At 44.3% G+C, this 14,401-nt stretch overlaps 1 protein-coding gene across 1 annotated transcript in view; it reads left to right on the top strand.

Annotated features, from left to right (window-relative positions):
• Positions 1-605, top strand: part of Glp1r (glucagon like peptide 1 receptor) — a 34,970-nt gene extending 34,365 nt beyond the window's left edge. Inside the window, exon 13 of the mRNA XM_038343359.1 lies at positions 438-605. Coding sequence (XP_038199287.1) covers positions 438-605 — 168 coding nt within the window. The remainder of the gene's footprint in view (positions 1-437) is intronic.
• The last annotated feature ends 13,796 nt before the right edge of the window (positions 606-14,401 follow it).

Genomic DNA, 14,401 nt, shown 5'->3' with positions numbered 1-14,401 from the left:
GTTAGGGTTGGGCATGCGTTCCCTTTCCACTTGTCTAAGCCTCACGGTGAGAGCACTTCATAAAGAGAGACCCATCTTCTCCCGGTTCTACCCCCATCCCTGCATCTCTACCTCGCACGCGTTCTCTTCTGCTAAACAATACTGTGATGGATTGTAGAAGGTACTTAGCTGAATCACCGACTTTAGAGAGGGAAAGGGCCAATTAGGTCATCAAGCCCATCTCTCTCCTGAGGAGAGGCAGAAAATAGGAGACAACAATAAACAATTTTATTGGGATATTAATTTAGGCGCCTGAAGACCTTGACTTGTGTCTCTTAATATAATCCAGCGGATTTTTTTCCCTTTCCTGCTAATGTAATAACAGGGCCATTTTGTGGGCAGTTGGTTTGCCTGATGGTTTTCGCTTCCCTCTCTCTTTTTTTTTTCTCCCACGGAAGGTCCAGATGGAGTTTCGGAAGAGCTGGGAGCGCTGGAGGCTGGAGCACTTGAACATCCAGAGGGACAGTAGCATGAAACCCCTCAAGTGTCCCACCAGCAGCGTCAGCAGTGGGGCCACCGTGGGCAGCAGCGTGTATGCGGCCACCTGCCAGACTTCCTGCAGCTGAGCCCCAGAGCTGCGCCTTCCTGTGGTCCTTGCTGCTCGCTAGGTGTCCATTCCAGGTGGGAGAGACCCTCCCAGGGACAGGGACTGGGAGGGACACAGGCGCGCGCGCACGTGCGCGCGCGCACACACACACACACACACACACACACCCTTTGCTTTCCCTTCTCCAAACCTCTCAGACAGGCAAGTGGACAGTGCCTCCCGGGACTGTAGACACATGTTCTCCAAGGAGAACAGCCTGCTAATTTAATCACCCTGGCAGGAAGAGAGGAAGAAACGATTGTGGCTAAAACGAGGAGGACTCCTTCCTGTTAAAGCCACAAGGCCCTTGGGGTTCCCTCGGACAGAACAGCAAATCAGCCCTGGACTCCTATTCAAGGGCACTTGCTGGTTAGTGGGATTGGGGCTTGCGAGACGAGCGGTCCCACGAGAGACATACCATTCTAACCTCGGCCAGCATGGAGCTTGGCAAGGTGAGCCGCTGCTGGGCTTTGGGTCTGCCTGGGGTTGCCACCTGTGTCGGCCTCCTCGTGAAAGAAGAGAGGCTTGCTCCATGCGCCTGGGTTGCTGGCATTCCCTCGTCTGCCCATTCATCTCACCATCATCCGTCTTTCCTTGGGACCGGGGGCTTTCTTGGAGCTACAACTTGCAGCTCTCTCTGGAAGTGGCTGTAAGTGATGTTTAGGATAAATACCAAGGAGATGCTCAGAGGTTGCCATTGCTGGTGCCCGCTTCTCACCCAACCCTTTAAGTCACTTTGCTCTCAGCTAGAGTACTAGGGCAAGTCGTACGGTGAGGAGCCCAGACCTGGGATGTGAGGTTAAGACGCTCAAATGCCCTCCTCTCAGGTTCATGTGGAGTCACTTAAGGAATGTCCCCCTAGGGGCATTGATGACATGAATCTAGATGAGCAAGAGATCCATTGCCTCCATCCCTCCACCATATCTGTGACCAGATTCCATGTCTTGGATGGGAGTTGGGGTACACCCTCTGAAGCCAATAGCTCCTGACATTGCTAAGATGGCAGGCTCCTCTGACTTTGAAATCCTCCCACTTTAAACTATATATATATATATATATATACTTATATATGTATGCGTGTATATACATATATATGTATATATGCACTTTATCCCTTCCCCTTTATTGCAGTGGCTGTTGTGGCTATACCAAGATACAATTCTGATTTCTCCCACCCGATGGAAGAACTAAATCATAGCTGTGGTTATGCTTGATGGGTGTGGGGGAAGTGATGGATTTTATCCTCCCCAGACTCCTCCCACATACAATGAGCAGCAGATAAGGCAGGATGGAGGAAAGTCTGTCACTCCTACCCCCAGCCACCATGATAAAGTTGTCAGGGGACAGCAGTGCAGAGACTCAGATCCAAGGACGGCCTCCCTGGGGAAGGCAATGAGTTCACAGAGGCCATGGAAGCTTCCAGAGCTGGAAAGAAGCCTAGTAGTCCAGACCTCCTTTGAGGTTGGGGTAAGGGTGGCTTCAGACGGAGTCTCATGTGAGGCTTATCTCGCCCTCATCCTGTGGAAAGTGGGGGACCCCCCCCCCCCAATGCTTTCACTAGACACATTCTCCTGTGCCCCTTGGAGGGGCATGGGGCATGTATGGGAGATAATAATGGGCCATAAAATATACCAAGCAGAAAATTTCTTCTCCTTCAGCTTTGACCGAGTGTTGTGTCTATGTTAATAGGGAAGTGGAGCCTCAGGCTAGAGAAAGGCCATGCTGCCTTGCTACCTCCTTAACCAAGATACAGGATTCAGTGGGGGAAGTGGGCCCAGGATCGTCCACTCCCTAAGAACCAGGGAAGGCTTCCCATTGGGCACCTCTTTCTTGCTTTCCCTCTGGGAACAGTGGAAAGATAAGCATGGGATAAACTGGGGACTTTGGAGAATCATTAATTACACATGAGTGAAAGGAAAAGACAGATTTAATCTGCCTGAAATAAATTTTCCAGGGGAGAGATGCTGGAAGAGCATAGGCAACTCAGTAGAAGCCATTTATGTGGAGTCCTTTCCCCCTCTGGACTCTGGATTCCCGGCTTCTCCACACTCCACAGTCCAAGATTTTCAGTGCAGGTTTCCCTTGCCAGATTTGTGATACTGAAGAAATGTTTGCCTTTCCCCAAATCCCCATTCTATTTATGTTTGTTTGAATGGCACCACACTTCCCCTGAGCTCTTTCCAAACTCGCCCAAGCTAAATATAGCTCCCCTAGGTCTGGGAATTATCCAATGCTATGTACTCTGAAATTCCACTAGCTGTTTACATGCCTCATGCCATAAGTCTAAGCCTGGCATTGCTGAGAACTCTCTGGCTGTGCCTGACCCTGTCCTGGGGCTACTATTGCTGGCCTATAGGGTGTGTAAGTGGTGGCTTTGTTGGAGATATACAGCCAGTGGGCACATATGGTAGTTGTCAATGACAGCTGGCTTCAGCACTCTGGCCAGCTCCCGGGACTGTGGTAGGGGCCGAAGTCTCAAAGACTCTCACAGGCCACTTCAGCCTTTGAACAGCTAAATCATTGAGCTTCACAAATCACTTACACTGCCTTTCAAACGACTTTCTGGAAGGCAGGCATGATTATAATTGCCCCAGCACTTGAGACGACATTAGTGGGGTTCTGGGATGTTCGTGGGCAGGAAAGATGCTGACAGTTCCTTCTGACTTTGATCTACAGAAGTGAGGAGAGAGGCTTGCAAAAAGGTTTGCTGGGGGCCACAGCACTAGCCTGCCAATGTGGATGGGCCTCTGGGCAGGCCAGGTGAAAGCATGAATGGTCATTCAAGATGTGCCAAGTACTAGTCCTCACGTGACCTGGAATTTATATTGAGGAAATGGAGCAGCAAAGGTGAACCCACCACATGGCAAAGGTGTTGCCCCTGGCAAGAGGAATCAGGGTGTGTTTTACAGCATGATCTAGTATCTCCCTCATTCTTGTCTTAAAATTAAGAGATGAGGGGGTGGAGAGATGGACCAGTGGTTAAGAATGTGAGCTGCTTCTGGAGAGGACCCAAGTTCCCAGCACCCACTCACATCAGTAGGCTCATGATCTCTTGTAACTTCAGCTCCAGGGTATCTGACACCCTCTTTTGACCTCCACTGGAACCTGCACACATGTGGACATGTGGCATACACACAACTCACGCAAGCACACTCATACACATACACACAAGTGATAAAAAAAATAAAATCTTCAAAAACAAAGAGAAGAAATGCATCTCAGCATACTGGACTGACAGTATTTGAGAGAGCAGTCATGGCATTCTTAATGACTGTCTTAAAGTTTTTCAGATTTATCTTTTTGTTTAAAATGTGTTAGGAGGCGCACGAAGTGACCGAATGAAACAAAATGATGACCCAGAACTTCAGCTTTCCCCCTCTAGTGCTCCCTGAGTTTTGGAGCGCTCTCACAAATTGGACCACTAGATGGTACAGTGCCCTGAAGGACAAATAGAGTAAGTTTTCATTCGTGCCTGAGCTGGCGGTGTCTCAGCAATCCTAGGGAAAGAACACCGTGTGTACCTGTGTCCTGTGCATTCCAGTCCAAGGTGAGGAGATGCGGGAGCCAGGTTCAGTCCTCCTCCACCATGAAGGTCACAGGCCTGCACAACCGGGGTGGGGTGGGTGTGCTGGTTAGAAATCTGGCAGATGCAGCCCCTCCATGCACAGGCAGGGTTTCCATTATCACTAATGCCTGCGACGTGCTCGAGGAAGGCAGACTGTGTTTCAAAGCTTTATTTTCCATCTGCTGAATTGATTCTAATCTACAGAGCTGACTCTACTGTTGGCTCCTAGGAGGCAAACTTTTTTTTTCAGTCCTCAAATAATAAAACACGAGGATTGATTTTGCTAAGACTGCTATGCAAATGGCATGTTAAATATTCAACAGAAAGCAAATTAGCATCAACTCTTGTCACGGTGGCGTGGGTCCCCTCCTCAACCTTTTTTTTTTTTTTTTTTATAGCTCAATTGAGTTTCCTTGTTGAGAAAAGGGGTCCAGTTTGAGAATCTTCTATCCACATTGCCATGCTCCCTTGCTGCTGTCTGGCCCTGGGGACAGCACATCAAGAAGAATTATTCAGGATCAGCGAGATGGCTCAGCTGGTAAAAGCACTTGCCTATAAGCCAGATGACTCGAGTTTGATCCTGGGTCCCACATGTTAGAGAGAACTGACTCCCAAAGTTGTCATCTGACCTCTACATGCATGAGATGGCATGTATACCCCCAACACATACCCACATAATAAATACATAATTGTAATTTTTAAAAAATTAAAAACAATAACAGTCACATTGCTTTGGAAAATATTTTCTTAAAGAAGTGTGAGTAAGCAGTGTGCTTTTGAGAGTTTTCCTTGGTTCCATGGTGTGTCTCGAGTATAGTTATTTCTGCTCTGCTGATGGGATGATTGGCAGGATGTTGTGGAACAATGCTCTTGTACACTGTAAAGATTTGTCATTCGCATTGGTTTAATAAAACACTGATTGGCCAGTAGCCAGGCAGAAAGTATAGGTGAGGTGACCAGACTAGGAGAATTCTGGGAAGATGAAAAGCAGAGACAAAGTCACCAGCCAGATGCAGAGGAAGCAAGATGAGAATGCCTTACTGAGAAAAGGAACCAAGCCATGTGGCTAAACATAGATAAGAATTATGTGTTAATTTAAGTTGTAAAACCTAGTTAATAATAAGCCTGTGCAATAGGCCAAACAATTTATAATTAATATAAGTCTCTCTGTGTTTATTTGGGGCTAAGTGGGTGTGGTACCAGGCAGAGAAACTTCTGTCTATAGCAGGAAACAGATAAGGTTAATTGTAAATTTGAACAGTAAATAAGATGCCTTGTTAGAAACAACAAAAATGCATCAACTTTGGTTTTGTTGTTAAGGACCTCACTATGTATCGCAGACCAGCCTAGAGTTTTCCAGTCTGAAGGAAAAACAAAAATAGAACAATATTTTAAAAATAAAATTGAGAGGACTTGAAAGATCTATTAGATGTTGTGGTGGTTTGAATAAAAATGGTCCCCGTGGGGGGCTGGAGAGATGGCTCAGTGGTTAAGAGCATTGCCTGCTCTTCCAAGGTTCTGAGTTCAATTCCCAGAAACCACATGGTGGCTCACAACCATCTGTAATGGGGTCTGGTGCCCTCTTCTGGCCTGCAGACATATACATAATAAACAAACAAACAAACAAACAAATAAATATTTTTAAAAAAATGGTCCCCGTAAGTCCATAGGAAGTGGTACTATTAGAAGGTGTGGCATTTTATGGATTTGGTGTGGCTCACAGGTAACCCACAGCCACCACATTCTCCTAAGATCCAGAGAGGGCAACATACCCCAATGAATGGAACACCCACTTGACAAAGATAAGACCAGATATCAGCCCTAGAATTGCAAACATCCCAAACTCAGATGCCTAGATGCCAGTGTAAAGACAGAACCAATAATAGCCAGGATAAATATGTCTCCACTAAAGCCCAGAAACCCTACTACAGTGGGCCCTGAGAAATGCATCATAGCTGAGGCAGAAGGCAAGGAGTGAAAAATGAGCAGGAGCCTCAGAGGCAGTAGTCTCAGCAACATAATTCAGGAGATGGAATAGAAAGAAGCTCAGGCATTGCTGACACAGTAGAGGAAAGAGATACCTATGTCAAAGAAAGTGCTAGATCTAAAAAAGGGGGCACAAAACATCCAGGAAATCTGGGACACTATGGAAAGACCAAATCTATGAATAATCAGAGGAGAAGAAGGAGAAGAAACCCAGGTCAAAGGCACAGAAAATATTTTCAACAAAATTGTAGAAGAAAATGTCCCTAATCTAAAGAAGGAGGTACCTATCAAGGTACAAGTAGCATACAGAACACCAAACAGACTGGTCTACAAAGGGAAAATTTCCGCAGCACATAATGATCAAAACACTAAACATACAGAACAAAGAGCAGATATTAAATGGGAAAAAGACCAAATAGCATCTAAAGGCTACCTTTTAGAATAGCAGCTGACTTTTCAATGGAGACTCTAAAAGCCAGAAGGGCTGGACAGATGTTCCATAAACTCTAAAGAGAACTCAGATGCCAGCCCATATTACTATACTCAGCCAAACTTACAGTCATGATAGACGGATGAAGAGAGGCATTACATAATAAAACTAAATTCTGGCAGTATTTTTCTACAAATCCAGCCCATGAAAGGTGCTAGAAGGAAAACTTCAATCTCAAGCTTTCAACTACACTGAAGAAAACACAAAGAATAAATATCAGACCATTAAATCAAAAAGGGCAGAAGCTCATACAACAACAAAAAAACAGAAATCAACAAACACTGCTCACTGGTAGTTATCAATATCAATGGTCTCCATTCCCCAATGGAAAGACAGACTAGCAGGACGGACGGGAGAACAGAATGCATCCAGGAAACGCGCATCCAGGAAACACGGTCACATCAAGGGTAGACATCACCTCAGGGTAAAAGGATGGAAAAAGATATTCCAAGCAAATGGACCTAAGAAACAAGCTGGCAATGCCGTTTTCATATCTGACATAAAGACTTCAAACCTAATTAAAACAGATAGAGAAGGGCACTACATACTCATCAAAGGAAAAATCCATCAAGAGGATATTGCAATCTTAACACACACCCGACATGAGGGCACCCAGGTTCATAAAAAGCAACATTACTGCAGCTTAGTCACATACTAATCCTCATACAGTGATAGTGGGCGGCTTCAGTACTTCACTCTCCCCAGTAGATGGGTCATCCAGACAAAAGCTAGACAGAGAAATACTGGAGTTAACTGATGTCCTAAAACAGATATTTACAGAACATTTCATTAAAGCACAAAACAATATACCTTCTCTGCACCTCATGGAACTTTCTCCAAAATTTACGTCTACATACTTGGCCATAAAGCAAGTCTCAACAGTTACAAGAAAACTGAAATAACACCCTGCGTTGAAGAATATTACTTTAACTATGAAAAGTTGTGTTTGTTTATGCTGTATTTGTTTAATGATATAAAGATGTGTTGGTTTCTTTGCCTGTCTAAGGCACCTGATTGGTCTAATAAAAAGCTGAACAGCCAATAGCTAGGCAGTACAAAGATAGGCGGATCTGGTGGGGAGAGAGAATAAGTAGGAGGGGGAAATCTAGGCTCTAGAAAAAAGAGAGAACGAGGAAGGAAAAGAGGAGAGGGAGATGCCCAGGGCCAGCCAAAAAGGAAACTACCAGCCAGACAGCCACAGAGTAGAACATACAGAATGAAAGGTAATAAGCCTTGAGATGAAATGTAGATGATGAGAAACAGGTTAAATTAAGTTATAAGAGCTAGTGGTACAAACGTAAGATAAGGCTGAGCATTCGTAACTAATAATAAGTCTCTGTGTCATGATTTGGGGGCTGGCAGTCCAAGAAAGCCTGCTACAACCCTGCATCCTACCTGACCACCGTGGGTTAAAGGTGGCTATCAATAACGGAAACAACAGAGAGCTTACAAATTCATTGAAACTGAACACTAGCTTTGGAATGAGAAATGGATCAAGACAAGAATTAAGAAAGAAATTAAAAACTTTCTAAACTGAATGAAAATGAAAACCCAGCATCCCCGAACTTATGGGATGGACCCAAAGAAGGCAGTTCTAAGAGGCACGGTCATCACACTAACTGCATTCAGAAATGTTCCCTGTTTCCACATTTATATGACTCATATGGGATTACGACCCACAGTTACAAAGCTGGGAGCAACGGAGCCATAGCCAAGCTCAGTCATGGGCAGTCCGGAAAGATGGCGTGAGGTCTGTTGTTCAAGTCACTACATCTTGGCAACACAGTAATCAAGACAGTGCCCTGCTTCCCTGGCTCCTCGTTGATCTTCTGGCTCTGTCATCCTTCAGCTTGCTCTACGGAAGATAAGAATATATAATCCCAGCTACTCTGGAGGCCAAGGCATGTGGGCCACAGTTCAAGACCTGCTTGGGCTAGAGAGTGAGAGTCAAGGCCAGCCTAGACAACATGGGAAAACAGGGCTGGTGGCGTGCTATAGCTGTGAGCGCTTGACATGCTTGCTAGCATGCAGGAGGCTCTAGGTTCAACCCCTGCTATCAGGACAGAAAAACAAGTAAAAAGCTTAGCCTTCACCTCTACCCCATGCACTGTCCTCCCACCCTACCGCTCTTCTGAGGAAGTCCTCTCATAATTGTGTCTACCCCGCGATGCCAGGAGCATGGTTTGCATCTGTCCGATTATTATCCCTTCTCCTTTCTTTCCTAGTCATCCTTTCATGTCGGTTCTTTTTTGATGATTTCTGCTAAAGCTTCTGAATTTCCGGTCAAAACTTCGTTGCTGTTGTTTAAAGATTTACTTTATTCTTTGACTACGTAGGTAGCTGAGTGTCGGTAGGTGGGTGTGTGCACGTGAGTGCCCATGACCGGGGCCGGAAACACACACTGGAGCTGGAGTTATTTATAGACACGTGTAAGCCATCTGATGCAGCTGCTGGGACCTGATCCCAGGTCCCCTGGAAGAGCATCATGTGCTCTCGATTGCTGAGCCGTATCTCCAGCCCTCCAGTACTCACTTTGAAGGTCATGTGACTTTCTCCAACAGCATTACGTGGAAGCAGAACAATGGCTTCATGTACTTATGAGCTTTGCTCAGTTGTCCCCAGTAAGAGAGGGAATGGAAAGAAAAGGTCATTGCCCAGGGTGGTAGTAAAGTAGTGGCCACACAGCCAAAGATGGCTAGATAGAGGGGAAAGAGAAGGGCAAGGCTGATTGATTCGAGGCAAACAGAAGGGGTGAGGGACTGAGGTGTTGGAAACTGGCCAAGAGGCAGGAGGATGAGGCCAGAAAGGAAACACTTGAACTGCAGGGTGCAGGACATCTCCAGAGGATCTCTGGCTTAGACAACTGAGGTGAAATGAGAGTCTCACACAGGGATTAATAACTATGTGAGTCAGTGGTTTTTTTTTTAAAGAATACTACCCAGACACATATATATATTTAAGTGTGTGCACGTGTATATTTATGTGTGCACATGTATGTTTGTGTGTATGTACATGTATATATTTATGTGCGTGCATGTGTATATTGTAGGAAGCATGGAGATGAGCTAAGGGAACCTAGAATGTTAAACACACAGGGTTGTTCATTTGAAGGAAGGGCTGCATAACCTGTTATCCATCCAGGCTGGGAACGGATGGGATTAATAGTCTGGTGACCTTTGCACTATCTGTGTGTGGGAGAACACACTGGATGGAACCTCCCCAAACTCTGGTAAGCTTTTCTTAGTCAGCATATAGAACCCATCTTTATGGAACATGTCACGTGTACTTTACAAAGATTTTGATGCAGTCACATCCAGTCTTTATTTGGCTCTCTTTGTACCTCAAGGAGATTTGTGCGTGCTTTATTGTGCACATGGGACTGAGTTAATTATCGCCAGGGAAGTTTTCACCAAATTTCAAATTCACCATCATCCTCTCCACTTCAAATTTTCCAAACAATATTCCTTCGATTACCCACAAAAATTCTGGGGCTGTGTCACTTGGGGGTGTCCTTACCCACCTACCACTATTAAAGACTTGGCTCTGCCCCCCTTTTATTGTTTTTATTTATATGTTTTTCTCTGCTCTTGGCTCCACCCTTTAAGTTGTTTGCTGGAGACTCTTGGTGAAACTCTATAAGAATCACAACACCTGCCGCCACTAAAGCGGTAACTCATTGAATTAATCCCTTACCCCTCATCAATAATTTATTCTTCCTTCCTCCTCATCACCAGCTGAAACTGCATCCCAACAAGGTAATGGTGTTATAGAAATTAATTTATGTCATATTCTCTGCAATGATCTGCAATTCCTATATACAAGAAATTATAGAGTTGATAATGATGGGAAGGGCACTTCTTAAGCAACTGACTGGTAAAGAGTCTAAGGAAATCAGTGTGCCATTCAGTCAAATGCAGGTTGGCTATTTGTTCCACCCGGATAATACCTGGCAGGAAGCAGTAGCATGTTACTCTGGGTGTAAAGATAATAATTACCCTATGGATGTAAAGATAATTATTACCCTATAGATGTAAAGATAATTATTGCCCTATAGATGTAAAGATAATCATTACCCTATAGATGTAAAGATAATTATTACCCTGTAGATGTAAAGATAATCATTACCCTAAAGATCTCCTTTTAAGATTTTCTTAAAAGATACCCCACGGGTATTACAAAAATTATATCTAAAAATTCTACATAGAGATTGATTTTGATGCTTTTACAGGGGGCTCTTCAAAAGGACAAGGTGCTTACATCTTATATACAAATTCCACACCCTCCACAGAAAGATCATTCCCGTCCTTGGTTGAGCTCAACAGTCTGAACTTGCTGTAATCAATTAGCCGTTATTGGATGTTTCTCAGCCATTGACTATTTTAACTGACTCTGCATACTGTGGACAAACTGTTTCTCTTTCAGAAACTGCAAGACTTAAACCTAAGCCCCACCTACTGTTATTTCACAATCCTGTCTCTCCCTTCAGACATCTGGACGACCAGGACAACCTCTCTTCATATCTCCTTTTCCTGCTGATTCTAATTTGCCAGGTCCCTTAACATCTGCCAATGCTCAAGTTGATGAGCTCGGCTGGCCTCCTCCTTGCCCCTGATACTTCCTTTTCAGGCTGCTCCAATAAAAGTCCTAAGACGGGCTTCAACTTCGGTTCTTCTTTTACACCACTGCCCTCTACTGGCAGAATTAATCCTTGCAGGTTAAAAATCCAACCATTTTGACTTTAGGTTTTAACTCATACCTCAGAACCAGGACGTTTAAAAATATGTTCACGAATTGGTTGATACTTTTTCTAATATGATTGTTGCTTCTGCTCACAAGGGTGAAACAACCTAAAATTCGATTCATCATTTATTATACACCTTCTCCTTCCCAGGGCACCCACTACAACTAAAAGCTCATGATGGTCCTGCTTATGGTAGCAAATGCTTTAAGGAATTTTGCAATTTATGAACTATCAGTCATATTACTGTGATCCCATACAATGCAGAGGATCAAACTATTGTGGAATGGCACAATAAAATTCTTAAATGTCAACTTTAAAAAATATTTATATACAGTATTTAATAATTATATATACAGTATTTGTCATTATATATACTGTATATGCAACACATATGCACTATTTATTATTAATATATACAGGAAAGTATGTTACAGTATACAATATAATATTAGGAGTATATAAATTTAGCCACGCCAACCTTACGTTTTTTTTTCCACTGTAAAGGATAATGCTTCTTCTGCTTCCCCCAAACATTTTACCCTTAAGTAGACACAGCGTAAAATACACATTAAATGGAAAGATTTAGCATCTAGAAGATGAGACGGGCCAGATGTTCTAACACTGGCATGAAGATATGCGTGTGTCTTTCCAGACAATGAATTAAGAAGTCCAAGGTGGTTCCTGATCTAATGACTCCAACCAGGAAAGCATCCCAGAGACCACTGGGCAAAGGAAGAGCCTGGGGAGAGGCAGTAAACCCATCAAAAGGTGGCATCCCAAGAGAAAGAATGAGCTGGTGGCTTGGCAGGACAACAAGGACACAATACTACTGATCCGCAAATGATGCTGTTGTGTTTACTGGCTATGTTACATGTTAATTTTTAGTTCCCTAATGCAGCATACAGATCCTTTGTTCTGAGGGGATAAAAGGCCTTTAGTAGGATACGGTATGGGGTTGTTTGGCATACGTAAGATTGTTTTTATGCTTTTTTTTTAAAGATTGCCCATCCCGGGAATGATTACTGAACTACGAAGAGAGGTCTCAAAGATGTCCTGCGTGGTTAGCAAAGCTACTAATATTACAGCAACAATATTAAATATTAGCAGAGATCAACCAAGAGATGGCTAACGCGAGAACCACAGTTTTACAACATGGAGCTACTACAGATTATTTGTTGGTCAAGCATCATCTTGGTTGTCAGCGATTTCCTGGCATGGGTTGCTTTAATGTGTCAGATTTTTCTCCCATGATCAATAGTCAAGCTAATGATTTGCATAAAGAGATAAACACAATCTCTCAAGTGACCTATGAATGTCCATCACGATTAACATGGCTTTCCCCTTTCCTCGGTCTGTTGTTTGCTACTCTCTTGCCTGCCTATATTCACTAGACTAGCCATGCAGGCAATGTATTCAACATCGGCCTCTATTACAGCCACAGTAATAAAATAAAATAAAAATAAAAACGGGGTGATTTGGGAGGCATGGAGGTGCTTGTGCTTACAGATAAGCCCTAAGGGAACCTGGAACATTAAACACACAAGGTTGTTCCTTCAAAGAAAGGCAGGCATAACCTGCTACCCACCCAGAAGTCTAGGAACTCTCTGTGTGGGTAAGACCACACCGGATCCCCCAGACCCTTATTGTAACCTTATTGTAACCCAGCCTTGTGGAATGCATCTCATGTATTGTACAAAGAGTTTCAGTACAGTCACGTCTGATCTTTATTTAGCTCGCTTTGTTCTTTAAGGAGATTTATGTAAACTTTATTGTGGACACAGGATTGAGTTATCACCGGGAAGGTTTTCACCAAATTGTGCTGTGCCTAAATATGCCTAAAATAAACCACTCAGGGTCAGACTCCTGACGTTTGAACTCACATCAGCTACTTAGTCATGTTGAACCGAACTACCTTCTTGTCCCCTGTGGATCGTCACTCCGCTGACCACGGTGGTCACAGAGACCCCAAATACATGTATGTATGTGTATATTTATGTGAGCATACAAGTGTGAACACGTACATTTATGTATGTATTTCGTGCACATTGATTTATATGTACATTTGTATGTTTACATATGTGTACATTTGTGTGTTTAGGTGTATACATGTGTATATGAGTGTGTGCATGTGTATATTTGTGTGTGTGCATGTGTATAATTATGCGTGTATATTTGTGTGTGTCCCTCTGATAGGTTTTCATGTTGCCCGGGTTGGCCTCACACTCCCTATGCAGCACAGAATACTAGACCCTCTTGACCCTCTCTCCCTGACCTAAATCCTGGGGTAACACACATGCACTGCAACCTGGCTTGTTACAGTAATGGGAATTGAACCCCGGTGCCTGTGCATCCTAGGCAAGTGCTCTACCAACTGAGCCACATCCCCAGCCCAGACAGGAGCTTAAAAGTCCAGTTCCTGCACAACATGATAACCAATGGATACAAACAACATCCCCAGCATGTCTATCAATCCTCAGGACAGTTCTCTCTGCTTCCAGTCCTGGATGTGCATGTGTCCAATCCTGCGTGTGTTGGATATCCTCACAGTGGCATCTTTGTGCAAGGGAATCATGGGAGGCCTTGTTCTGGCCTCTCACCGCCCAGTTCTGCGAACTGGTGCTAAGATGTCTTTGGGTGGACATTTCACCCCGTGTGACAGGGCACATGGATCTCCCCAGTCACTGACTCGGCCCCTCACTTCCCACCATTCTTTTCACGACTTCCCATTTTGAAATCCTGCTGGGCGCAGAATGTCTCTTTGAGCACAGCATCTTCAGTCCCTGGTTAGGGAGGGACTGCGTGGAGCTGACGAACGTGGCTCTGGCCTCTGAGCTCTATTGTTGGGTGGTATGAAGGCCCTTCTCTGGAGCTGATGTGATACTTTGATGTGGGCCTGTCTTCTCCTGCCAGCTGGGAGCAGCAGGGTAACGGAATACTTGGTGTCCGATGTGGGGAGTGAGATTTGGGTCTGAAATGCATTTTCAACGCACAAAC

This window comes from Arvicola amphibius, chromosome 9 (assembly GCF_903992535.2).
Source record: "Arvicola amphibius chromosome 9, mArvAmp1.2, whole genome shotgun sequence".
NCBI lineage: Eukaryota > Metazoa > Chordata > Mammalia > Rodentia > Cricetidae > Arvicola > Arvicola amphibius.
This window is presented reverse-complemented; position numbering and strand designations above follow the sequence as displayed.